At 40.4% G+C, this 22,691-nt stretch overlaps 1 protein-coding gene across 1 annotated transcript in view; it reads right to left on the bottom strand.

Moving 5' to 3' along the window:
* Positions 1-3,468: 3,468 nt before the first annotated feature.
* psmd1 (proteasome 26S subunit, non-ATPase 1) overlaps positions 3,469-22,691 on the bottom strand; it is a 37,918-nt gene continuing 18,695 nt past the window's right edge. Inside the window, exons 17-25 of the mRNA XM_030727434.1 lie at positions 19,346-19,460; positions 16,290-16,406; positions 15,376-15,478; positions 11,295-11,464; positions 10,127-10,219; positions 9,668-9,754; positions 7,716-7,871; positions 5,844-6,009; positions 3,469-3,665 (exon numbers count right to left, since the gene is read on the bottom strand). Coding sequence (XP_030583294.1) covers positions 5,863-6,009; positions 7,716-7,871; positions 9,668-9,754; positions 10,127-10,219; positions 11,295-11,464; positions 15,376-15,478; positions 16,290-16,406; positions 19,346-19,460 — 988 coding nt within the window. The 3' untranslated portion in view covers positions 3,469-3,665; positions 5,844-5,862. The remainder of the gene's footprint in view (positions 3,666-5,843; positions 6,010-7,715; positions 7,872-9,667; positions 9,755-10,126; positions 10,220-11,294; positions 11,465-15,375; positions 15,479-16,289; positions 16,407-19,345; positions 19,461-22,691) is intronic.

The raw sequence follows: 22,691 nt of genomic DNA on the forward strand, positions 1-22,691 counted from the left end.
AGTCAAAGGTTTGAGCCCTATAGTAGCCAATTTTCTAAATTCTTTATTTATTATGTAATTAAATAAATAGTGATAAGAATTAGCAGCACAAACAGTGTTGTTCTTTCTTGTTGCATTGCAGAGCATCCTGACCTTCCGCTCTTAGTACTGGGGCTTTGTTTGGGTGGAGGCTTTCATACATTTAATTTTATTATGAGAGCGGAGGTTTTAGGTGACAAAGAGAGAAAAAAAAGAAAAGGTTAGCTAAATTTTCCTTTTGCATTTTTTGTTGAAGGTCTTGTGTCCTTATGTCATTCATTATGTTAGCATTAAGTTTAATCTTGTCTGCGGAGAAGTTGATGCTGCTTGTTGTTGGTGAGGGCATCTTAAAGCTGTTAGACACCCCAAACAGGTCTGCAGCACATGCCTTCAGGGTAGTCCTCCTGAATAAGAGGGCACTCTATAGCTGCTCAAACTGGAAGCTTTCTCCACCTCTAAAACAACTACTGAAGCATATTACAGCATGCAGCTTAAAATAATGTGTAATTACAATGTAAGATGGAAGGTTTGGATACTCTATAATACAGCCCACAACTCCTAATAGTAATGTTAGAAAGGGAAAATTATTTGCCTTTCCCTTTTTAAAAATACCCCAGAGGTTTAAATTTGTTTCTTATTTTTCCTCAGAATTGCCATTTATTACCCCCTTCTTCTTTCTGTACCTATTATTAAGTATTTTTATGCACTGAACATTATTTAATTTTGTAGGAAATGTTGGGAAGTGCTTTCTGTGAGCACAGGAGCATCAGCATGTGTGTGTACGTTGTAATATGTTCTGTAGCTCTTCTGAGATTGTATTTACCTAATTTTATTAAAGAGGGTGTACTTTCTTTCGCATATGAATGCGTATTGATAGACAGCTGGCCAATTTTCATTCTTCTTACGGACTTGTGTGGCCATTTAGGGATATCCCGTGCGTGTATAAACATTTCCATCAGAAACATCTGGAGATGACGGGAAGCTTCAGAGTATTCTTTGCTGAGAAACTGATTTGTGTCGGCTGTTAGGAAAAGGAGTTCAGGAGTGAGGAGGAAGTTGCTGCATCAAAGAAAAAGTATGAAATGAATGGAATGCGGCTTTGAAGAGGGGCATTTGTTCCTCACACAATCTGACGTCAATCTCATCCCACCTGTGCTCCACCGGGACATACGAGAAATGAACGCAACAGCAGACTTCATCTCATCTTAGCTGGAAAAAGAGGATGGAAAAGTGGGGGAAGGGCTTTCTGTGTGACTAATCATCTTCTCCCCGTGTTACCGCATCTTTGGGAACGCGATCCTGTAATAGAAACCTGTGGATGTGATGGAGCAGGTCGAGCTCTACATCCAGCTCACATGCCGAGTGACAGCAATGATGGATTTGGTGGTTAAGGTCAAAGTCAGACCTCAAGGCGAGGAAATACTGGGAAACTGTATGGAAACTTGTTCAACAGCCTTCTGTGACAAAGTATCTGGGAATGTGAGAGGAGGAACTGATTAGACTGAATGTCTCGCCAGAATGTACATAGGCTCTGAAGGGAGTGGACAAGCAGCAAATCATGTCTGATGGACAGATGAAAGTTGTTTTTCCACCAGTCTTACGCATTCGGAGTTAAACGAGTGGCATTCCAACACGTTTCATGCAGAAAACAACTGCCTGTGTTATCATTTCCTGAAGGATTCCCAAACCACTTCCCACACAAAGCTTCATTTACCAAATACAATCATACTTAAATTGGATGATAAATCTGATCCTGGGCTAGAGAACAAAGAGCACCATAAAATTAAATATAACTCAGCAGCCTCTTTATTAGGTACACTGTGTTAGCTCTGGGTTGGACCCCCTTTTGCTTTCAGAACTGGTTTAATTCTTTGTGGTATAGGTTCAACATACCTAAATGCACTGAGTTGCTGCCATGTGACTGGCTGATTGGATATTTGCATTAACAATCAGCTGAGCAGGTGTACCTAATAAAGTGTGTTGTGTGCATTGTGCAATGAGAGACTAGAAGAAAAGGCTACAATTATTGTGATCTTGCTACTGTGATACATTGCAACATGAATTCTATATTTGTAAAATAAAAGCCCCACAATTTTAAACCATCACACATACATTTTACTTACTGGCAATAAAACTGAACTTGAACTAGTTTTAAATGCTATATTTAAAAATAAAATGACTTACAAAATAGTCAGAGGGATTTACATTACAGCTCTCTAAACTCTTCATTTCTCAGTTTTTTAAAGATACTTTTTTTGTTTGTCACAGAGCAGATATCCCCCCACATCCCCACCCACCTTCTGCTCAAACATTCTGTTTGCAAGGGGTAGCCAATCAGAAAAATGTTTGCAACACACAAATCTGATCTAACACTGATCCTGTGTCAGAGGAGTGTTCCTGATCAGTGGACTGTGTGACTATTTCTGATGTTTAGAGAGGAACACAATTTCAGGTTTGTCAACTGATCAAGCTGTTTTGCTTGTTTTTTTTATGGTTCGCTCCTCTCCATTGGTGCGTGTTTAACACATCACCAGATTGAGCCAAATATCCTCTTTTCCAATGCACCTGCAAAACCAATTGTAACAGGTTTTAAAAGGTTGATGGACTGAATGCCACTGATCCATAACTGGACATTTGCATCCTGCAAGTTTTAGGATGTACTCGCGTTGGGGACAGCAGCCTTCCCCAGCCACCGCTGACCTGAAATCACTGTGCTTAATAATCCAATCTTACTTTCCCCTTTCAGACATGCACTTATCTTTAAAAAGAACCTAATGAGGTTAATAAATTTATGCGTTTTATGGCTTAATTAGGGCCATTTTTAGAGGCAGCGATAACTTCCTCTCACATCACATGCCCTGCAGATTTATCAATTACTTATAGTGATTTTCACTGATGCAGCTATCGCTGAGGAAGTAGAGTTTTGTGCTCGGGTATGGCTAGTGACCACACTACGTATACCGTGCCTGGGCACAGTATGCTTAAGCATGCTTAGACAAAAGTACGGAGTGCCTGGTGAGAGTACAGAGTCAGATGCATTGCTCAAAGAAATGTTTTGACAGTTAAGACCTGCAGTAAAAATGTTTAACATGGTATAAATCAGAGCTGCATAAACTGATGCTTATTTGAGTGGACAGCGAGTCTGACAAGGTCACTGATCACTCAAAGCTTTTCTTTGCTTCTAGTTGATCCTGTGACAAACACAGTCCGAGTTAAAGTTTTGCCTTCCCTGCTAAACAGGATCATACATAATACAGCAGCAGCTAAATTTTGCCTGAAAGCACACTTCTTCACCCCAGCCTGTCGTTTAACATTTGCACAGCAGACAGACTGTAGCAGCTGCTGCTGAGTGCAGAAAATGTAAACCAGTTTTAATGTATGGGATTAGAGAGTCCCTCGATGCACGCCCCGAGTGAAATACCCATTCAAATAAACACACGCTCTTCAGCCTTTAATATATATATGTTATTTTTATTGTTAAGGACTGAAAATTATACAATATGAGAATGTAAAACATTCCTTGTGTGGCAAATGAGAAGGCCAGAACAGGAAAGGAACGTGTCAAAGAAGCAGAGAGGTGGATGGATACATGGATGAAGAGGGGGAGACACTAGACCAACATGCTGGGATCTCACTTCTTCTGAGGCCTGAGGAGGGGGAGAAAATAAGAAAAAGAAAAAAGGAAGTTATCACTGTCACAATCAAGGCCTCCCATCCCCCAAAAAGAATGAGCATACATGAGGAAATATCAAGCCAATGTTTGATAATCAAAGATAATTCAGGGCTTCATCATCGACTGAGTTAAAGTCATTTCAGCAAAAGAGATGGTCCACGGGACTGCAGAGGAATCAAATTTTATGTGAAGTTTTCAGAGCGCTCGCGCTGTATTCATATCACATGCAGACTAAAAAGATGTTTACAACATGCTCACGTCACTGAACAACTCCAGTGCTTGTCATGAAGGATAAATACACAACAAGCAGCGTATCCTTTACATTTGGGTTCTCTACCACTGTAGAGAACGACTGTATTCAGTGTGGAGAGTTGATAAGATTGATGATAAATAATATGTGGTGGACTCAACACACTGTCAGCAACAGTAGTGTATGATATAAAACATCTGTGAGACAGATGTGTGTAGGAGCAGACCCGGTCGGGCTGTGCCTGTTTAAATGATGGATTTCAGAAGGACAACAAACGTGAAATACAATGTTTCTGAGAGAATAATCTACACTTTAGGTGGCCTTTAAAAACTCTTAATGCTTAAAAATTTAACAGGACAGTCTACAACTTGAGGGTCCAAGGGTGTTGAGTAAATCTCCATACATGTCCATGTTCAAATGTTCAACATATTTACAGCCTGGTACAAAAAAAAAAAAAAAAAAAAATTCCTCCATGACAACTTTACTGGGGGTGAATTTTATAGGACTTTCCAATTTAAACTGTTTAAAGGTTATGCATCATTAGGGCTGTGGCCCCTTTGAATGACAGGTGTGCTTAGCTTCACCTCAGCCTACTGGAGTCACTGAAGTGGACCTCTCAACCACATCTGTCCGGCAAGTGCATTAAAATGACTCCAAAAAGCAGATTCACCACAAACACTATTAGACAGCCTGTCAAAGAAGTCTGTCCTCCAGTTTTGGTGAATTAAATTACTCTCGCCTTATGGTAGCTGGAACAGGCTTCAGCCCCGCCTGTGACCCCCTTAATTGGACAAGTGGAAGTGAATGGATGGATCTGTTACTTTGCACTACTTAGCAGGTACCTGTGTTTGTGTCTTACACAGTCTAATGGATGCAGCCTAGAAGCTGGAAAACTTTCATATGCAACCTGCACACCAGGTATCTGATCGCAGGACCACATCACCAAGCTTGAGGTCCTGGGCTGTGCTGAGTCAATGAGCATCAAATCCATCCTCATTAGCTTATAACTTTGTACTCCACCCTCTGGTCACGTCTGCACAAAACAAGATGGCAACCGCTGCAATTCTCAACTTTAGCCTCTAAAATGCCAGTACACAAAATAAAGTGTGACATCATGGTGGCCATGCCCATCTTTAATAGAAGAGCTCTTATAAGCAAAGCAAAATCACCTGTAGGGGGCGTACAGAGCCGATGCACAGGCAGGCCATAGTGACTGCAGATATTCATGTCGCAGACCCAGTCACTGTAACCACTTGGCACACTGTGCATCCAAACTGAACCCCCAAGGCCAGCCTGACAACAATCTCTGCAGTGTTTAATCTTTCACACGGTCCTCGAACCTCATAAGAGACATGACATAATATGCACAGAGGCCCTAATTTGGTCAGTGACACCTCATCGGTCTCATCACACACAACCCTGCGCTCCTGTGGGCTGTAGCCAATCCAACACTAACAACAAGCACCCAGTAATCATTAAGCATCCAGCTTCATCGGGGAGTGCAGTGAGAAGGTCTGCCCTGTGAGGAAGGAGGTGGTGATGTTTACATTCCTCGGGCACGCGATGGGTGAAACTCTGATACTAAGACAGAAATGCAGACCTACTTTCCTACAGACAGCTATGTGGGAGTGTGTCAAATCCAGAAAGTTGTCTGCAGAGCAGTGACAAAATTAACGGCGGTTTGATTTGCTAGCTGTTAAACTAATGCTGCTGTCTTCTCTGCCTCTGCTTATGTCAAAAAGAGATATGACTTAAAACCCTGCTGGAAGGTTTTGTACTGGTCTAGATCAGCTGTTAGCTTACTGTTTGGACAGGCGTTCTCTTAAAAACATTTAAGCTAAGTTGGAACTTTACAAGCGTTGAATGACTGACAAAGCTCAGAAACAATCAGTGTGAACATACCGTCGCTTTGGGAGCACTTCTACTCGTCAATGTACTCGAAAGGCTCAGGCGGCTCGGGCTCCTGCTCTTCCTCCTCTATTTTGGGGCCGTGTGCTGAGACGGGCTCCACCAGCTCCTCCTCCTCCTCACTGGTGTCCTTCATGATGATGATCCCGCCTGTATGGAGCTGGTGACATACAGAGGAGAAAAAAAAAACCAAAAAAAAAACTATATGAACAAAAATACTGGACCACACCCCTTAGTCTTTGAATCCATTTGTGAAAGAATGGGTTGTTCTGAAGACTCAGTTGGTGAATTTTCTTCCCTCCTAAATATTCCAGAATCAACCTTAAGTGGGATGCAACTCTGCTCCAAAGAGGCAGATCATCTAAACGTACATAGCAGGGCCACTGAGTGCTGAGGCACATAGTGTGTAACTCTTTGCTGGCTCAATAACCGCAGGGCTCCAAACCTCATCAGGAGCACAAAAAACTGTGCGTTGGAGCTTCATGGCAAGGGTTTCCGTGGTTAAGCAGCTACCTGTAGGTAGGTAAGGACCGATTCAGGACCCCACTACAATACAGTGTCTCACTGTTATGTATACGAGCCCTTATTTCAGTTAAAGAGGTGTGTCAAGTTCTCCACCCCAGAAATTAATTTTAAAACCTATTCATGATACTTTCAAAAATATAGAAGAGACATTTAATATATCATTTCAATTCAATAAGGGTACAACTATAAAGGAAGTGGCTCAGTGTGGGTGAATAAGAAGTCATTTTGAGGGTTTGCATATTTCAAATTAAGGTTTCAGATTTGTATATGTGATGTTTTGAGAACAGTTTGTTCTGAAAAGAAACTCAGAAAGTTAAGATTACAACTATGTCCAACAAGGAATTAAAGACAGGAAACCTTGTATTGATTTCCATATAACAGGCCTTGAATAAACCTCTTAACACTGAGCAGATTTCAAGATAAGTCTGTAAAACCCTGCTTCACTTCCTAAACCTGCTTTGGAACCTAAAACAAACCCTTAAAAGGAAAGCTGCATTACAAAAACTTTAGACAAGCAGAGACACCACTTTTGGCACGATACCGTACAGCGTAATACACCGAGTCTAGCTTGCTGCACGTAAAAATCAAACTGTCTTTACAGTGCTGGGGTGAGAGCACACCGTCCTGCCATTTACTGTGGAAAACTGTCAGCATTTACAGGAGAACCGCAGAGGTCTGGGTTTATAGGCCTGGACGGGGGGAGATTCTGCACTTTCAACTGAACGAGGCCAAAATCAACCAGCAGGCTGGATCTTAATTTGAATGATTTATATTAGAAGAAAATAATCAGATATACAATTACATTGTTAAATTCTACTGTCTGATACTTAGCACTTATTTAGAAATATCATGTATAAATACTGTAACTCACTGGACATCTGAGACGTCATAGAAGTATTGGTGCTATAAACAATGAAAAATTAGCAAAATAAGTACATTTAACACACTATTTAAGAGCTGTATTGTAGTACAGGCCTCATATTGTTATGCTGAATTAAATTCTGGTCTATTTGGGAGGTGAAAATGATGATGATCATCCTTTGGTGACTACTATCTGATTTTATTAGTTTGTGAGGGATTTAAGAAGCACTGGCTCATCGTTTTTTTTTTTTTTTTAAATTCATTATTATTTTATTGTTGAATTGTATTTATACAAACACATATACTGATAGGTCTATCAGCAAGCAAAAAATAATAAGATAATAATTAGGTTTGCTTTTACCTTAGTTTGGTTTGATTTGTTTGGGTGTAACACGTGTTATTTAAAATTTGAACAATCAGCTCATGAAAACCAGAAAATGTGGATCTCAGTCCAGTTCTGGTTGATTTGGGGTTTGTTACCGGTTTAAAGGGCTGGTAGCGGCAGGTCTCTGGCATGGTGAGGACTTTGAGTTGAGCCGGCATCACTCTGGCCGGGTTCTCCAAGAGCTGGAAGTTTGGTTCGGCCTCCTTCTTCTTCTCTTCGTCCTTCTTCTCCTTCTCACCCTCCTGGACCTCCTGTGAGGGAAGAATCAGCATCAGGGCCAGCATCTGTGTTCATTTGCTTTTTTATTTGAACTGATCTAGTTGCTGACTTGGAATTATTTTTTTCTAGGGTGAATCAGACAGTACTGAGGTGTCATGGGTAATAAATTCTACCCCCACACACCCCACCCCACTCCCCAATCTTTCCGTTTCTGTGAATCAGTCTCTTCCTGCTCTGGCACCACTGATGGCAAATCAGTCAGGCTGATTTGTCAGCAAACACTGGAAACCTACGAACAAGGCAGAACGAGTACTGATGGATTATGAATAAAGCAAGCTTTGAATGAACCGTCTGACCTTTGGGTCTGGGTACCGTTCCTTCAACCGCCATCTCAATAAAGTTATGCCAAATAAAATCAAAAGCCTGCGATATGAGCATCCAGGACGTTTCCAGGCTCGTCTCTCAGCACCAGAGCTGAGATGTAGCACGGCAGAGAGGATCAAACACACAGATTACACTCAGAGAAAATCCCAATGAAAGTTATACCGGCTCGTTACTGACAACAGTGTTTGAACACTGGCTGTGGATGAATGAAAAGCTCAAGAGACTTTAAGAAAAGAAATAACTGAGTGCATGCCTTGGTACTCCATTAATCTTTTATACAGCTGTCATTTGACTTGAGTAACAGGGAAGATTTCATCTGTTTGCAGACGACAAAAGGTGAGGAAAAAACTAAAAACACCAGTACACAAGCTGGACTGCTGTGTGGCCAAAGGAGACGAGCAAAAAACAGCGAGGTCCTGTCATAAAAACAGTCTATGAATACAGTGCTTTTATACATGTTATATAAATGAATATTATACGCTCACTGGCTACTTTGGTAGCCACTTTGGTTTTGCTTTCAGAGCTGCCTTAATTTTTTTGCGGCATAGATTCAACAAGGTGCTGGAAATCATCCCTCCGAGATTTAGGTCCATATTGATGTGACGGCATCACACAGCTGTGGAGGCCATTTGAATACAGTGAACTCACTGTCATGTTCAAGAAGCCAGTTTGAGATGATTTGAGCTTTATGACATGGCACATTATTCTGCTGGAATGGGTAGAAGGGGCCCAAAGTGTGCCAAGAAAATATCCCACGCCATTACACCAGCAGCCTGAACTGTTGGATCTGTGGATCCATACTTTCATGCCATTTACACCAAATTCTGACTCTCCACCTGAATGCTGCAGCAGAAATGGAGACTCATCAGACCAGATGACATTTTTCTAAATTTCGATTGTGCAATTTCGGTGAGCCTGTGTGAACTGTAGCCTCAGTTTCCTGTTCTTAGCTGAAAGGAGTGGCACCTGGTGTGGTCTTCTGCTGCTGTAGCCCATCTGCTTCAAGGTTCGACGTGTTGTCTGTTCAGAGATACTCTTCTGCATACCCTAGTTGCAAAGTGTTTGTTGCCTTCCTGATTAGATATTTAACAAGGAGTCGAACAGGTGTACTTAATAAAGTAGAGAGGGGGTGCAGTGCAGCTGAAGTGGTTCATGAGTACAAAATATAATAAATACTTAAAAACTTTACTTCAAATGCAGGAATGAAGGATCTAAGTACCATCAATGATCCTTCTGTTTTCACATAAGTAAACAAACCTCAGAGTCGTTAGGGTTACATTTTTTTTGCTGGATTTTTCCATTTCTGGAGGTAAAAGGGCCTAATAAACAAAACAACTAAATAAATTCATATTTTTTAAAACTAAGTAAGGAAAAGAAAAAAAAAAAGCCATAATAAAGATTATTAGCGGTCAATCGGAGGAGTTGGGTTGCTTTCCCCACTCACCACTTCCATCTTCTCCTCCTCCTTTTCTTTCTTTTCCTTCTCCTTCTTCTTTGCTTTGGCTGTGATGGAGAGAACAGCAGTGGATACCTGGCATGCAGAGAACGAGAGAGAGCACAGACATTTCCACAACGTCAGACAATACCACAGACATTAAGACCTTCTACAAACATGGCTTAAAATGTACAAAACTAGTCAACCACAAAATAAATGTCTTTCATTACATTCTCAAAGGGCATCTTGGATTGGGAAATGAAACAACTGAGGACAAAAAAAAAAAAAAAAAAAAAAGACCAGAGATTGTAAAATAATAAACACAACAGGCAAGAAAATGATGAGTCTTTAGAGGGAGGGTTCGAAATTATTCGCAAATCAATACGAAGCGGGATCAGCTTTCCTAAACTAATAATTTCAGAAAAGAAAGCAAAACAAGCGGATGTGTTGTGGCGCCTCAGTTCTCACCTTCTCCTTCTCTTTCTCCTTGGGAACCTCCAGAGCTGGTGGGTAGGCGAAGGTGGAGGGCTTACAGTTGGAGCGGTACTGCACCTTGGGCATCTGAAGAAAGAGACAGAGAAGAAAACTGATGGGAAAGTACAGATGTTAAGTATGTTCATGGAGATCTGGATGCTTGCGATAATAACCAGAATGATGTTAATTGACTTGGCACTTCCTATTCCTTTAGATGCCTTTAAGCAAGGAAATCAACATTTTACCTGGAAAAAAAATGCTTCCAAAAAGGTTTAAGCTTGAGAAAACCTGGCTTACATTAGTTGGGTCTGAACTCATTTGAATACATGACCAGTTAAGCATCATCACAAGCACCCCCTTCATGTCTTTCTTCTAATAGCTGCAGACTGAACCTCAAGTAAAAATGAAGAAGTGCTCTGTCAACTTTACCTAGACAAACATAAAAGAAGCTCTCCAGCCACAGCAGCACCAGGTGCTTTCTGTTCAATGTAAGCCTTCTAATTATAACAGTTCACTGAACCTAAACGATGTAAACTGTCTTGATGGTCCAACAGAGCACCCCTTCAGCCTTTTTGTCAATGGTAAGAGTCCAAGTCTGTGAAGGCTTGTGCTGTGCAGTTAAACTCATCCTGACAAACCTTGCCAAGGTGCAGCAAGTTGGTTAAACCCCAGCCTGGTTATTCGGGGATTTACACCAAGTATATTCTCTAGTGCTTTGTAAAGTTGGGAATTCACAAAACAAAAAAAAAGGGCGTGAGTGTCCCGGCTGTCAGGTGCTGCTGATTCGGGGAGGAAAGAAGAGATTAAGCTCATCTAAGGCCAGTTTAACACCACAATATGTCACACTGATCCTTTGGCACCAGAGTGCGAGTGGCAGGTGGCCAGAACAGGCGAAATGTCAGGAAAGCCTGTTAAGAGTCAGCTGCTGGTTACAGTTGTTCCAAAGACAAGGGGCTAAATATTTCCTGCACGACATGCAGTAATAAATACAAAGTCAGCAGCTGTATTTTAGACCTCGTGTTAATTGTTGCTTCATACATACAGAGCAAGGTTTCCCCTATAAAACACAAGAACCACTGCATTGTGACTAATGCACCGCATTTAACAACCCACTTTAAACATGTCGTGGTTGGTGTTTCTGAATATTCAAAAACTTCAGTACCTTGAGGTCCTTGTTGAGGCCGATTATAGCAGTTGGTGTGAAGGCCAAGGACAGGAAGTGGGAAAGAGGGAACCAGAACCAGAACTGAGTGAAGACCAGCAGGCCGACCACTGATGGCATGTGAGTGTGACCCGTCCTGGACTGCAGAGAGATGGACACGTTACGTCCACCTGGACAACAGAAAGCACAAAGGTTAGAAAGCATTTCAATAAAATGGATGAGACCAGCAGGGTCTGTCACCACACGACATGATGGGGGTTCTCAAACTCTTTGATATCACTTACCCCTTACAGAAGACCCCCTGGGTTCAGATATTTCTCTACGCTAGAACTAATAAGTTTGTCAGTACCCACAACATAAAGAGCACACAGTGAACCTACTGTTGCATTACATACTAACCACTGATGAGAGGGAACTCTGTCTAAATTACAGGGTTTTGTGTAAAATCTGAAGGTTTGAAAATTAGGAGAATGCTAAAAAGCAGCAAACCTCAAATAAGCTGCAAGGATACAAATTAAATGCTGAGCTCCACTGGCTGTCAACATCTAACATAAACAGACTCGAAGCCAGGTCACAGGCTGACTTGAGCAAAAAAAAAGGCAACTGTGCTTTGAACAATAACAAGAATGTTGATGGCTAAAACAGTTATTTTTCTTTCATGTGACAGTTATAATTGATAGTGAAACACATTATTTGAGACTTGGCAAAATAATCAGATGATGAGGGAGTAGGAGGTTAACAGGGGTACAGACCAGGATGTTCACCACCCAAAGGAGGTTTGGCTTTTGGCTTCAATTTGTGTGATCTGTTGATCTCAGGGCAGAATTTAAAATACAAGGATGTGCATGGCAAGACAATTACATTCAGGAATGCATTGTCTAAAGCATCCTGCATTTAAACTTAAAATTAAAAAAAAAAAAAAAAAAGGCCTCATTTATTATCATTAGATTTGAGCTTGACAGGACATTAATAACTGATCTGCATCCAAAGAGGTGGGTCTGCCATCCTGAACAGATTTCCATCTACATCCGAGCTGTTACAGTTTATATAGAGCTCCTTTTCAGCTTGATGTACAAATATCTTAAAGGATAAGGTAAGAGCCTGCCACTGGGTAATTATCTAAAATTTCTTAAACAACCATGTCAGAAGACATATCTGGAGCTTCTGGAAAAGACAATGATCAGTCTTGATGGTCCAACTGAGCAAGTCTGGCAGCACAAGTCTAGCAGAGTCAAATTACTGGCCTGTGTCAAGCAAAGAAAACGACTAAGGAGAATGCAGAAAATACAAAAATTTGGGTTAATAACTGTCCAAAAATATTAAAACCTGGAAGGATGGCAGTGAACTGTCATCTTCAAAGCAGAAATGTGGCTGGGAAATAAAAAAAAAACAAAACAAAAAAAAAAACAAAAAAAAAAACTTAAATGATTGTGACCAGTGATCGCTTAAACGTTTGGAGAAAATCAAATCAATAAAAATCCACAACAAATTTGACACCCACGTTTAATTAAAGTGTGGACTTAATTAAAGTGGTGGCCAGTTCATGTGTGAAAATGATGTCTTGTACTCCCTGAATCACTCATTCACAGTTTGAACCTGATGAATCCTGGCATTGCCACCAGGGAAGGGGAAAAAAAAAAAAATCCATTGATGGGGAAAAACTTGTTAATTCGGCATATTCAGGTAGTCAGTTGACCTCGTTTTTGGGCACATAAAGGTGCTGTTTAGGCTTCGCATTGTGCATTTGGAAAGGCACTTAACCCATTGGGAATCTTTGGGGGTTGTGCTGAAGAAGATTTTAAGGGTCCAACCCTCTCATCATTAATACAGGAGCTTGACAAAAAATTAAAGCAACACTGGTTTGGAAATAAATGTAACACTTCATATATATCAAAATAATGTCATGGCAAATGTGTGTCATCAAAGCTAAAGGTGATCCAATGTGTGATGATTTTTTTTTTTTTTTTTTGCCCAGGCAGTCTAAATAATTTGTATCTCAACTTGAAGGTTAAAAAACATTTTTAAGTTGTTCTGCTGACTCCAACAAAAGGACTAATCTATGAAGATGGCTAGAAGGGTGATTAACAGGGGTCAAGGGTGTAACTCGTGTGCAAAAGAATAACAGCCCACCCAAGTCATTCTTGGGACAGACAGCAGGGAGAAATGGCAAAAGACAGAGGGAGGAGGAAGAGGAAGCAATGAGGAGACAGCCAGGATAAATTCATCATTTCTATAGAGATAAAAAGAAAACCTGTCTCTCTTTTTTTTTTTAAAGAGCAGGCAACTAAGGAGCAGCCCTTCCAACTAAAAACTGATATCAGCCCAAACAATAGCACTTAAATCATCTGCTGCTGTCTTGTTCTGCGGCGACTCCAACCTCAGGTCACTCGGATGATTTAATTACGGGGCTTTATCTTCAAATCTGAGCCGGTGTACGAGACATTCCAGTCCCACAGACTGAACGTTGGCCTGAACGAGTAACGAGGGCAGCAAACGCACCACGAGCGTCTGCTTGAGAGTCTCTTAAATACTTAGAAGAGGTTGAGTACACTTCAGTAACAGGTTCTCCCCCACCCGCTGTTTTTGCCAACTCTCAGCTTGGTGGGCCAATTTTCATTCCAAGGAGTTGGTGAGGGAGGTGCGGGGATCCTTCAAAAAGGTGTAACGTGACTACATCAACAACCAGACTGTGTGTTTCGATTTGAAGAAAAAAAAAAAAGAAAATAAAACAAACAACTGAATCTTATAAAACAAAAAGATGAGGCATGTTGTTACGTGAGCGTGAGAAAACTAGCTAATTACACCTGATTAATGGACCACATAAATTAATCAAAGTCTTCACAAGGGAGGCTGAAAACATAAGAGGGAGGGAAAGACATGGACACAGTAAGAGAGAAGACATTTTCTGGGTAATGAGCACCAGTGATCATGAAACTGAGCTCTAATCGCTTCCGCCAGTTAAATTAAATACAATTACCCTTGCACCTCAAACACTCCCAACGCCCTGGAAGAACCAGAATACTTAAACATTTGTACCGCATGAGCTTGAGCCTGTCTGACATTCAAACAGGAGAAGTGTGTATTCTGCCTGAATGTGTTTGAACTGCACTGAAAACAGGGTGTTTAACATGGAGTGCAGGAAGGAGAGCTGAGAGTGAGAAAAATCAGGATCTGGTCTCACGCAGGGACATCCTGGCCTGAATTTAGTGCGCCTCATTTGACACATGATGGAAATCCTGTTGGTCATAACCAAGGATAATCTGTTCAGTACAAAATAACCATCACTCAGAGTGCAAGAGGGGCAGAGTTAACCAAGAGTCGATGCTGAGCTTCATGAAAAAAAAATCATGTCATGTGAAGGTGCAACACCTGAGAGCCTATTCAGACATCAGTGAGCAAACAGAGCTGGTTTCTTTTGGTTTTTTGCACACATGGTTTTATGTATGTGCCACAAAATTGCCTTCTGCTTCTCCCTATGTTTTTTTTTTTTTTTGCACACATTTGAATGTAGATGTGCTCTGCATATGAGTGTATATATAGCTCTCCATGTGATGATGTGCAGCTCTCTAGGACCTCACACACACACACACACACACACACACACACACACACACACACACACACACACACACACACAAGCACAGACTGTGTTGCTTGTGTCCACACACACCCGCACAGACACACAAACACAGAGACTATCAGACAAACTGTAATCACCACGAGGAGACCAACAGGCCATATGGCTGAGAGCAGAATGGAGCTGAGGTACGGCCGCCAGGCGCTAATGCACCTTAGCATGATCTGTTCCAGAAATGCAGTGCACGGGTGGTCAGCCAAAGGAGGGGTTACTCTGTGTTTGCTTGAGTGCAAAGGAACCCAAATTAAAGCACACACAAAACCACAAACCCACCTAACATTTAGAGCAGTTCACTTGTTTTACCCTGTAATTAAGAATTACACATCTTTTCATATTCCCCTAAGTGGTGAAGGCATGTAAGGCAGGCTGGACCACATACCCATTTATTCTCTCACTCAGTGACTGACATGGATAAACCCATTGCATCTCTGTTTGGAGACTGACCTGCATCAAGGATTCCCTGGGCCAGGATGGCGCCGAACTTGGCCATGACGTCATCATGCTTGTCGTTGATCACCTTTGCATAAAGCTGCCTGAACTGGTTCACCTAAAGTTAAGAAGAAATTTTGAAATCATTTTAAAATGCTGACTCTGCAAAAAACACAAACAACACAAAAAACAAAGCCGAGGGTCTCCACAAATAAAGGAAGGGTATCACAGGCGGCAATGCATCTGTCAGATTTGGACAATATCAGCAGAACATTCGCAGCACAGCCACATCAGAACTGCCATACCTGTGGTGATGATTTACCTGTGAGAGTTCCAGCATCAACAGTATAGCTTGTTAGCAAAAGCAAAACTCAGTCAATGCTCTGCTGGGTCGTTTTCAACCTATTTGGGCCTGTCTACAACTGTACGGCAGAGCTGGAAATTACAATGGCAGCAGGTGGTGGGGTCATGGATGTTCGATGTTTTAAAAAAACAAACAAAAAAAACTCTCTTTTGCAAAATCCCAGATACTGCCTCCATCCTTAAGGACCTTTGCTGTGAAGACAAAGTCTCCTTGAAAATTTGTCTGGCACTTCTTGCCCATCTATGAAAAATTATGTGGTGCTTCAAGGGCGAGTGCATGCATTTATGCTGGGATGAGTCACTCGTCAGTCTTCCATGACCCTTCTCTTCTGATACTATCTGCTTTCAGTCAAGGCTTCCCTTTAATTTTCTTCTCACAGTAAAATCTGTCTCACTGGTATCATAGTACAAATCAATGACAAACAACGCACACTAACAGTGCAGTATTTTTTGTTCTTGTGCAGATTTTACATCGAAAAGGAAACTCCTGTTTTATAAGTATATTGAAGACCCCACACAGGCAAATATTGGTGATGCCGATAAAGCCGGTTTTACTGTTCACTTACCTTGGGACAGGTGATTTCGGTCTGTTGGATCATGATGAGGGCAGAGGCAATGAGGGCACCTTGTCTCACATAATTTACAGGGTCATTGGTCATGGGCTCCAGCAGATTGATGGCCTCCTGTGATGGGAGACACAGAGGAGCAGGAAACATTGCTTTAAATATACAAGTATAAAAATAAATAAATAAATAAATTCAGCTAAATATATTCAGCTAAAAATTCTAATTAAATTGATTAAATGATTTTGTAAAATCACTACATTAATGGTGAAGTTGGGGGGGAAAATGATTTCGTAGGATTGATTTGTTCTTGTCTGCTGTGCCCAATTTTGCTTCAATAAAAAAAAGCACTTTTCAAGAATCAATGGACTGAGTCTTACATAAAAAAAAAAAAAAAAAAATCAATTAAATCTAGAATGATCTCCAGAACCTCTCAGTAAATTTTTTGACAGGTCATCAGGCTGAAAAAAGCCTCATTTAGCTGTTAAAGCTAAAACAATCAGCATATTTCTACGTTGTAAACTGGAAGTGCATCATTTTTCACAGCTCTGATTCTGTTAACAAGCTTGTGGCCGAGATCAACTGTTTACAAGCAAAAAAATGAGCGCCATTTCCTAAAACAATTTAGAGAACTTCTGTGAGGTTATTTATGTAGTGTTTCTTTCTTTTCCGAGGGGAAAAAATACATCACCTCTCTGAGATCTATCAATAACAGAAACACATTTGACTTTTTTTTTTCTCTCCTCTTTTTACAGCAAATGCATTTTATTATGAAAAATGGAAAAATCCCCAACAGGAAAGATCAGTGCAACAAGGGCATTTTTGTTTGGTTAAATACAGGAAAGGCAATTATCAACAGAGGCAACCAGACCTCACAAATTAATGACATTAGTGTCATCCATATCTGGTTGTCCATGACAACTGACCATCAATCAGTCTCCTCCCATGATTACTGTGCATGAAGAAGTGAGACAGGACCACCTCCTCCACCTTCTTCGTTCTGCTCTCCCCTGTGTTTTTCAGCCAGTCTATCACAGTTACTTTTATTTCTCTTGAACAGAAACGGCTGTAACCCACACCAGCAGGGCTCAGAGGGAGGCGTCAGCTCCGCCGAGGAAAGACAAACAAACCAGGATGATGACAGTGGAGGTAAAATAAACCATGTTTCATGAATGTTTTCAGCTCAGCTGGCTAAGACAGCCGTGCACCAGGATGATATGTTGAGTGCAAAGCCAACACTAGTCCACCATATCCTGCCCATGATATGTTGTTGGAATGAGGTGGTGGTGGTGGAGGTAATTAAAAGTATTTACTGTCAGGTCCAATCAGTAGAGCAGACTGGCTGCTTAAGATCATGTTTATCCATGTACAGAGCTGGGCTGTTTTCTTCAGGTTTGAGCCTCCGTTTGGATCAATCTTTAAATTAGATTCATTTTAGCACTGCTAATAACTGCCTGGAGGCTTGTGTAAATAAATATAGTGCAGAACACAGTCAAACACAACATAATTTACCGTTTATTACACATTTATAAAACAGTATCACATGACAAAAGTGTCTCGTTAGTCTGCTTGGTGTTTAACATTACATTTCCACACATTTCCAGACATTTTTCCAAACATTCTTCAACTTTTCTTTCAAGTATATAAACAGATCAGGAGCAGCGCAGCCCAGTAAATATGATCAAACCCCAAGGTGTAAATGACAGCAAAGAAATGTGCTCCCTCTAAATAGGTGACCCAGTTCTTTGGTCACAACATCATTACTCCTGTACTGTGCTCGAGTTCCTATTCTGGAAAAACCAAGCAGTGAAGTAGTGGAGCTTTGGAGCCGATCACGTCTCTAACACGCCTCTGGGCTGATTTGGTCCAAAATATTATCCTTAGTGCTCCGAGTCTCTATGAGCAAGAAGGTGCAGGAGGACGCTATGATTCTGCTGTGGTTGTGCCCCCCAAGACTGAGCAGCCAACATAAGACAATTAAGGAAGTGGAAGCACCCCTGATTTCTATCTTCTTCCCTCCCCTTTTTGAAGAAGCCAAACAAAATGCATGCCAACTCATCTGCAATTAACCCTTTCCCCCCTGTGCTGAACCCACACTACAGTGAATGTCAATAGAGGTAAAAAAAAAGAAAAAAAGAACAAACCAAAAAAACTGCTTAATGTTTTACGAATACAGAATATGAGTATCAACAAAGCTCTTTCATGAAACTGAGGCAGGAAATTACCACACTTTTGAAGCACATGAAGTCCAAATGCAGGTAAGTATGAGCATGACCTTGGTATATTTATTTATTTATTTTGACGGTGCCATAACATGCGTCTCATAAATAGATTTTAACATTTGTTTCTGATGCCATCATTACATGTGACACAAGAAAACAGATGACCTCATGTAGCTGCTTCTGCGGTGGTTACAGATACACACCCCAGCCCCACAGGGGAGCCATCAATTTAAAGAAAAACCCTTTGTTCAGCATAGATAATCTTTGGATCAGTGACGCACATGATACGCCAAAAGGAAAAGGTGGCCCATGGGATAAATGAAGTCCCCAGGTCTAATGCTGTGTTTGCGGTTAAAGAAATGCAATCTAAGCTTTTCTTTGACACATCTCTTTGAGAAATATTAAGTCTATCTATGATTACTGACTCCAGGGAGAGAAACTGCAGTGTAAAGGCACATCATTAAAAGTGAAAAAAGTTCAGGTCTATTTCTATGCTTAAATCAATATAGGTCACCACTTTTGTTGTTAAGTAGAGACAGCTGAAAGATGAGATGATTGTAAATGTTTTCCAGCCATCTATTAACCTCAAGTGAAGAGAAAACCAACCACACCTTCATAAAGATGTTTTCCTCTTTTTAACATGTCTGTGTTATGTGGCTGTTAATCTTTGTGTATATTTGTGTAAAACTCATATTAAAAAGCCTACGCTAAGTCCAAATAACAAAATCCAGTGCTCCATGGCAGTTCTCTTTTCATTTTGAAATATTGCAGTGAGTGTATTAACAGCAAGCCAAGACAGAAAAGATTTTTGGAGGAGAAAAAGAAGACGACACTGACCTTATTGCCAGTCCCCGCACAGCAGATGCCCAGAGCCATGGCAGCCCCACAGCGCACATGAGGGTTGTAGCTTTCAGACAAGAGAGAAACCACACTGGGACACTGCTCAGGGGTCCTGGAGAGACAAAAGAGAAGAGAGAAGAGGCACTTGAAGTTAATCACATACAGTAAGCATGACAAATGGCACTAATTACTTAAAATCACTCTTTTTTTTTTTTTTTTTAATGAAGCACAACTTCTTGGATATTGTGATTTGTCAAAGAAAAATGATTGCGAATCAGAAATTCTAGGCTTAAAATTTGTTCCTGAAAACTGTCCAAGTCTTTATATTTTGTTCTCACATTGCTTTTGCTGTGGAGTAGATAAAACAGAAACTTGGCTCAGAATATACAGTGATGAACACCACACACACGCACACGCACACGCACACACACAAAATACTGTATAATACATATAATTGCTGTTTCACATGTGTAAATTAGTCTTTGTTCAACATTACAACTGAAATTCATGGAACTAAACAAACACTTCTCCACATCTAACCAGCACCGCCTTACGCTCCCCAGTCAAACAGACACAACCTGCAACATCAAGGTGGACGCTGAATCCCATCATATCAGATTAAGTCTGGTAGGTGACAACGCCAATCGTTCTGGTTTTGTGAGCTAAAGTCAAGTTAGTTAAAAAAAACAAAACAATAACAACATGGAATGTTATCTGAAAATGTACTTGTGATAACACCAACTGTGCCTGGGCTTGACGGGCATGCTGATTGGTAAGATTACTCAGAATTTAACAGAAAGGGTTGGTCTGCTTCAAACCGTTAACAGACGCCTATCAGTGACACCAGGATCATATTCAACAGTCACGTTTAAACAACTGACCCACATTAATGGAAGATGCTGCCCCCATTTCTCACATAAAACTAAATGCTGTTATAGTAAAGTCAGTGAAGAAGTGTATGAAGTTGGATGGGTCTAGCTTGAACAGCATGCATCTATGGTGTGAATCTGAACATGCTAGGTGACATGGGTCTGACCTTTACCTTCAGGTTAAGGTTGCCGAGATTTGAACTTGATTTTTACAGCCGAGCTAATAAAACACATGGTGGTGTTTAGCGTGCAGTTTGTTTGTTTTTTCTTCTGTGAGTTCAGTAAAAACAGGTTTGTACAGCTTCAGCAAAGATGACTTACTTCCCTACCGACTGGATGAAGCACGCTGGGTCAGATAACAGAAGCTACAATACAACATGCTACACATCACTATGAGACCTACAACTACAAAGTATAGAAGATGGCCAAAAATATTTGACTCTCTCATTCCACTCTAGACAGCTCCCTGAATACACATAATGTATACAGCAGAAGTAGAAAACACTATAGTTTGGATAAACTGCATCTTGGAATTAATAAGTTGTCCCTGCAAGTTCCTGAAAATTATGTCATAATAAGATTAAGAGTTCATGTCTTTTTTTTTTTTTTTCTTCTCTTTCTTTCTTTAAACTGTCCATCAATATACAGTAGAGCCATGTTCGCAGTGAGTAATCTCCGCTGGTCTGTTTGGAATTAAAAGCTCAGCTCAACCATTATATCAGGATTTAAAAAGATCACAAATGGCAATCACTGGGAGATCAGGATCACATTTCAGTGTCACCTACAAAAGTTTTTTTTTTTTTTCTTTTTTCTATTCTGGTACACTGATGGATGGTGCCCTTCAGTTCACATTTGGGTAAGGGCCAAACTGTCAAGTCCTCACACAGAATTTTGTGTTTTTGGTTTCAGTAATGAAACTGACCTGATTAACATGTAGGTTAAATTAAAAAATAAAACCCAGACACCCAGGCCTCATTTATGATGCTCTTTTGAAACTGACTGCACAATAGCTTGAGGCACAATTTCAGAAAACTTTGCTCTTGTTTTTCTCAATAGTTGAATCTAAAGCCTTTTCAGTAAAACATTACTTTCAGCCACCATCAAAATGGAGAGAAGAAATTGATTGTTTCACAAGAAAAGGCTGTGAAGCAGTGACGTCTGGAATTCCAGTTAAAGTTCAATATCCTGTTAATGCGTGGTGGTCTTAAAAACTTCAGAATTAACTCAAAATAAAAAGACAAGAAGAAAAAAGATGAATCACAGGCCAATGGAGCTGCAACTTAATGACTTTCTTGCCACATGATGCCCTTGGAAGTCACATCAAAAATGCACTGAAAGTTGGGCGCACCCGGGTGGCTCAGTGGTGAATTAGGCGACCACATGCATATGCCAGTGCGGGTGGCATGGGCTCGAGTCCCGGCCTGTTGCTAATATGCCCGTATGTCTTCCCCTGTATCTTTCCCCCATTTCCTGTCTCCCTCCACTGTCAATAAAGCCGCTGTGGCCCAAAAAAAAAAAAATAAAATAAAAAATAAAAAATGCACTGAAAGTTTGTCAAACATAGCTAAAAAGCCTATACGTGTATTTTTCCACATGAAACGTGACTGGCAGTCAATGTCTTGCTATATGAAAACATCATATTAGATTGCTTCCTGTCTGTTACAGGAAGCAGTCATAAAACACATCATGAAAAACACCTGGACAACGTTAATTTTAGGCAAGAAGCCATGTGGCTTTTATAGTTTACACTAAAAGGTAATCGCGATTCATCTAGAATAAACAAAACAATAATGAGTGAGTATACTATACTTATATATAATAAGTGATAAGCAGCTGTCAAAAGGTAAATTGTTAAATTACTCAAAGTGAAAAAAGAAAACATTTTTCAGTTTATACCAATCTGCATTACTTCTTATTCACTAAAATTCTGGAAACACAGATTGTGAGAAATACAATTAAGTATCATTTTAAAAATATGTTTGGGCAGAATTCAGGTGTTCCTTACTTGATTATTTATAATGTTGAATTCTAAAGATATTCAAATAAGGATTTCTGCAAGGACAGCAGATGCTGAAGAGATAGATGTCTTCTTCTAATCACAGTAGTCAAAGTTTGACTAACACCAGATGTGATGATTAAGCATTTAAAACACAATTTAACCATCACTTCTGGGACTGAAGAGATTAACCTTAACTCAAAAGGATTAGCAAAGTAAGTCAGAGCAGATTATCTTATGTGGGCATTGGTACCTTGAGGGAATCGAGGAGCATGTATCAGCTAAAACATCAGACCTTTAGGCCTTTACTGTGAAACCCAAGGGTACAGTTTGAAGTTCTCACTTAGCTGCTTTTAAAAGTAAAGTAAAGTTACGTTAATCAATGAAGAAAATAAATATATACATATCCATCTAAATATGGTGATTTTTTTTGAATGTATATCATCTATAAGACTAAAGAATTGCACTTAAATGATTT

This window comes from Archocentrus centrarchus, chromosome 4 (assembly GCF_007364275.1).
Source record: "Archocentrus centrarchus isolate MPI-CPG fArcCen1 chromosome 4, fArcCen1, whole genome shotgun sequence".
Taxonomy (NCBI): domain Eukaryota; kingdom Metazoa; phylum Chordata; class Actinopteri; order Cichliformes; family Cichlidae; genus Archocentrus; species Archocentrus centrarchus.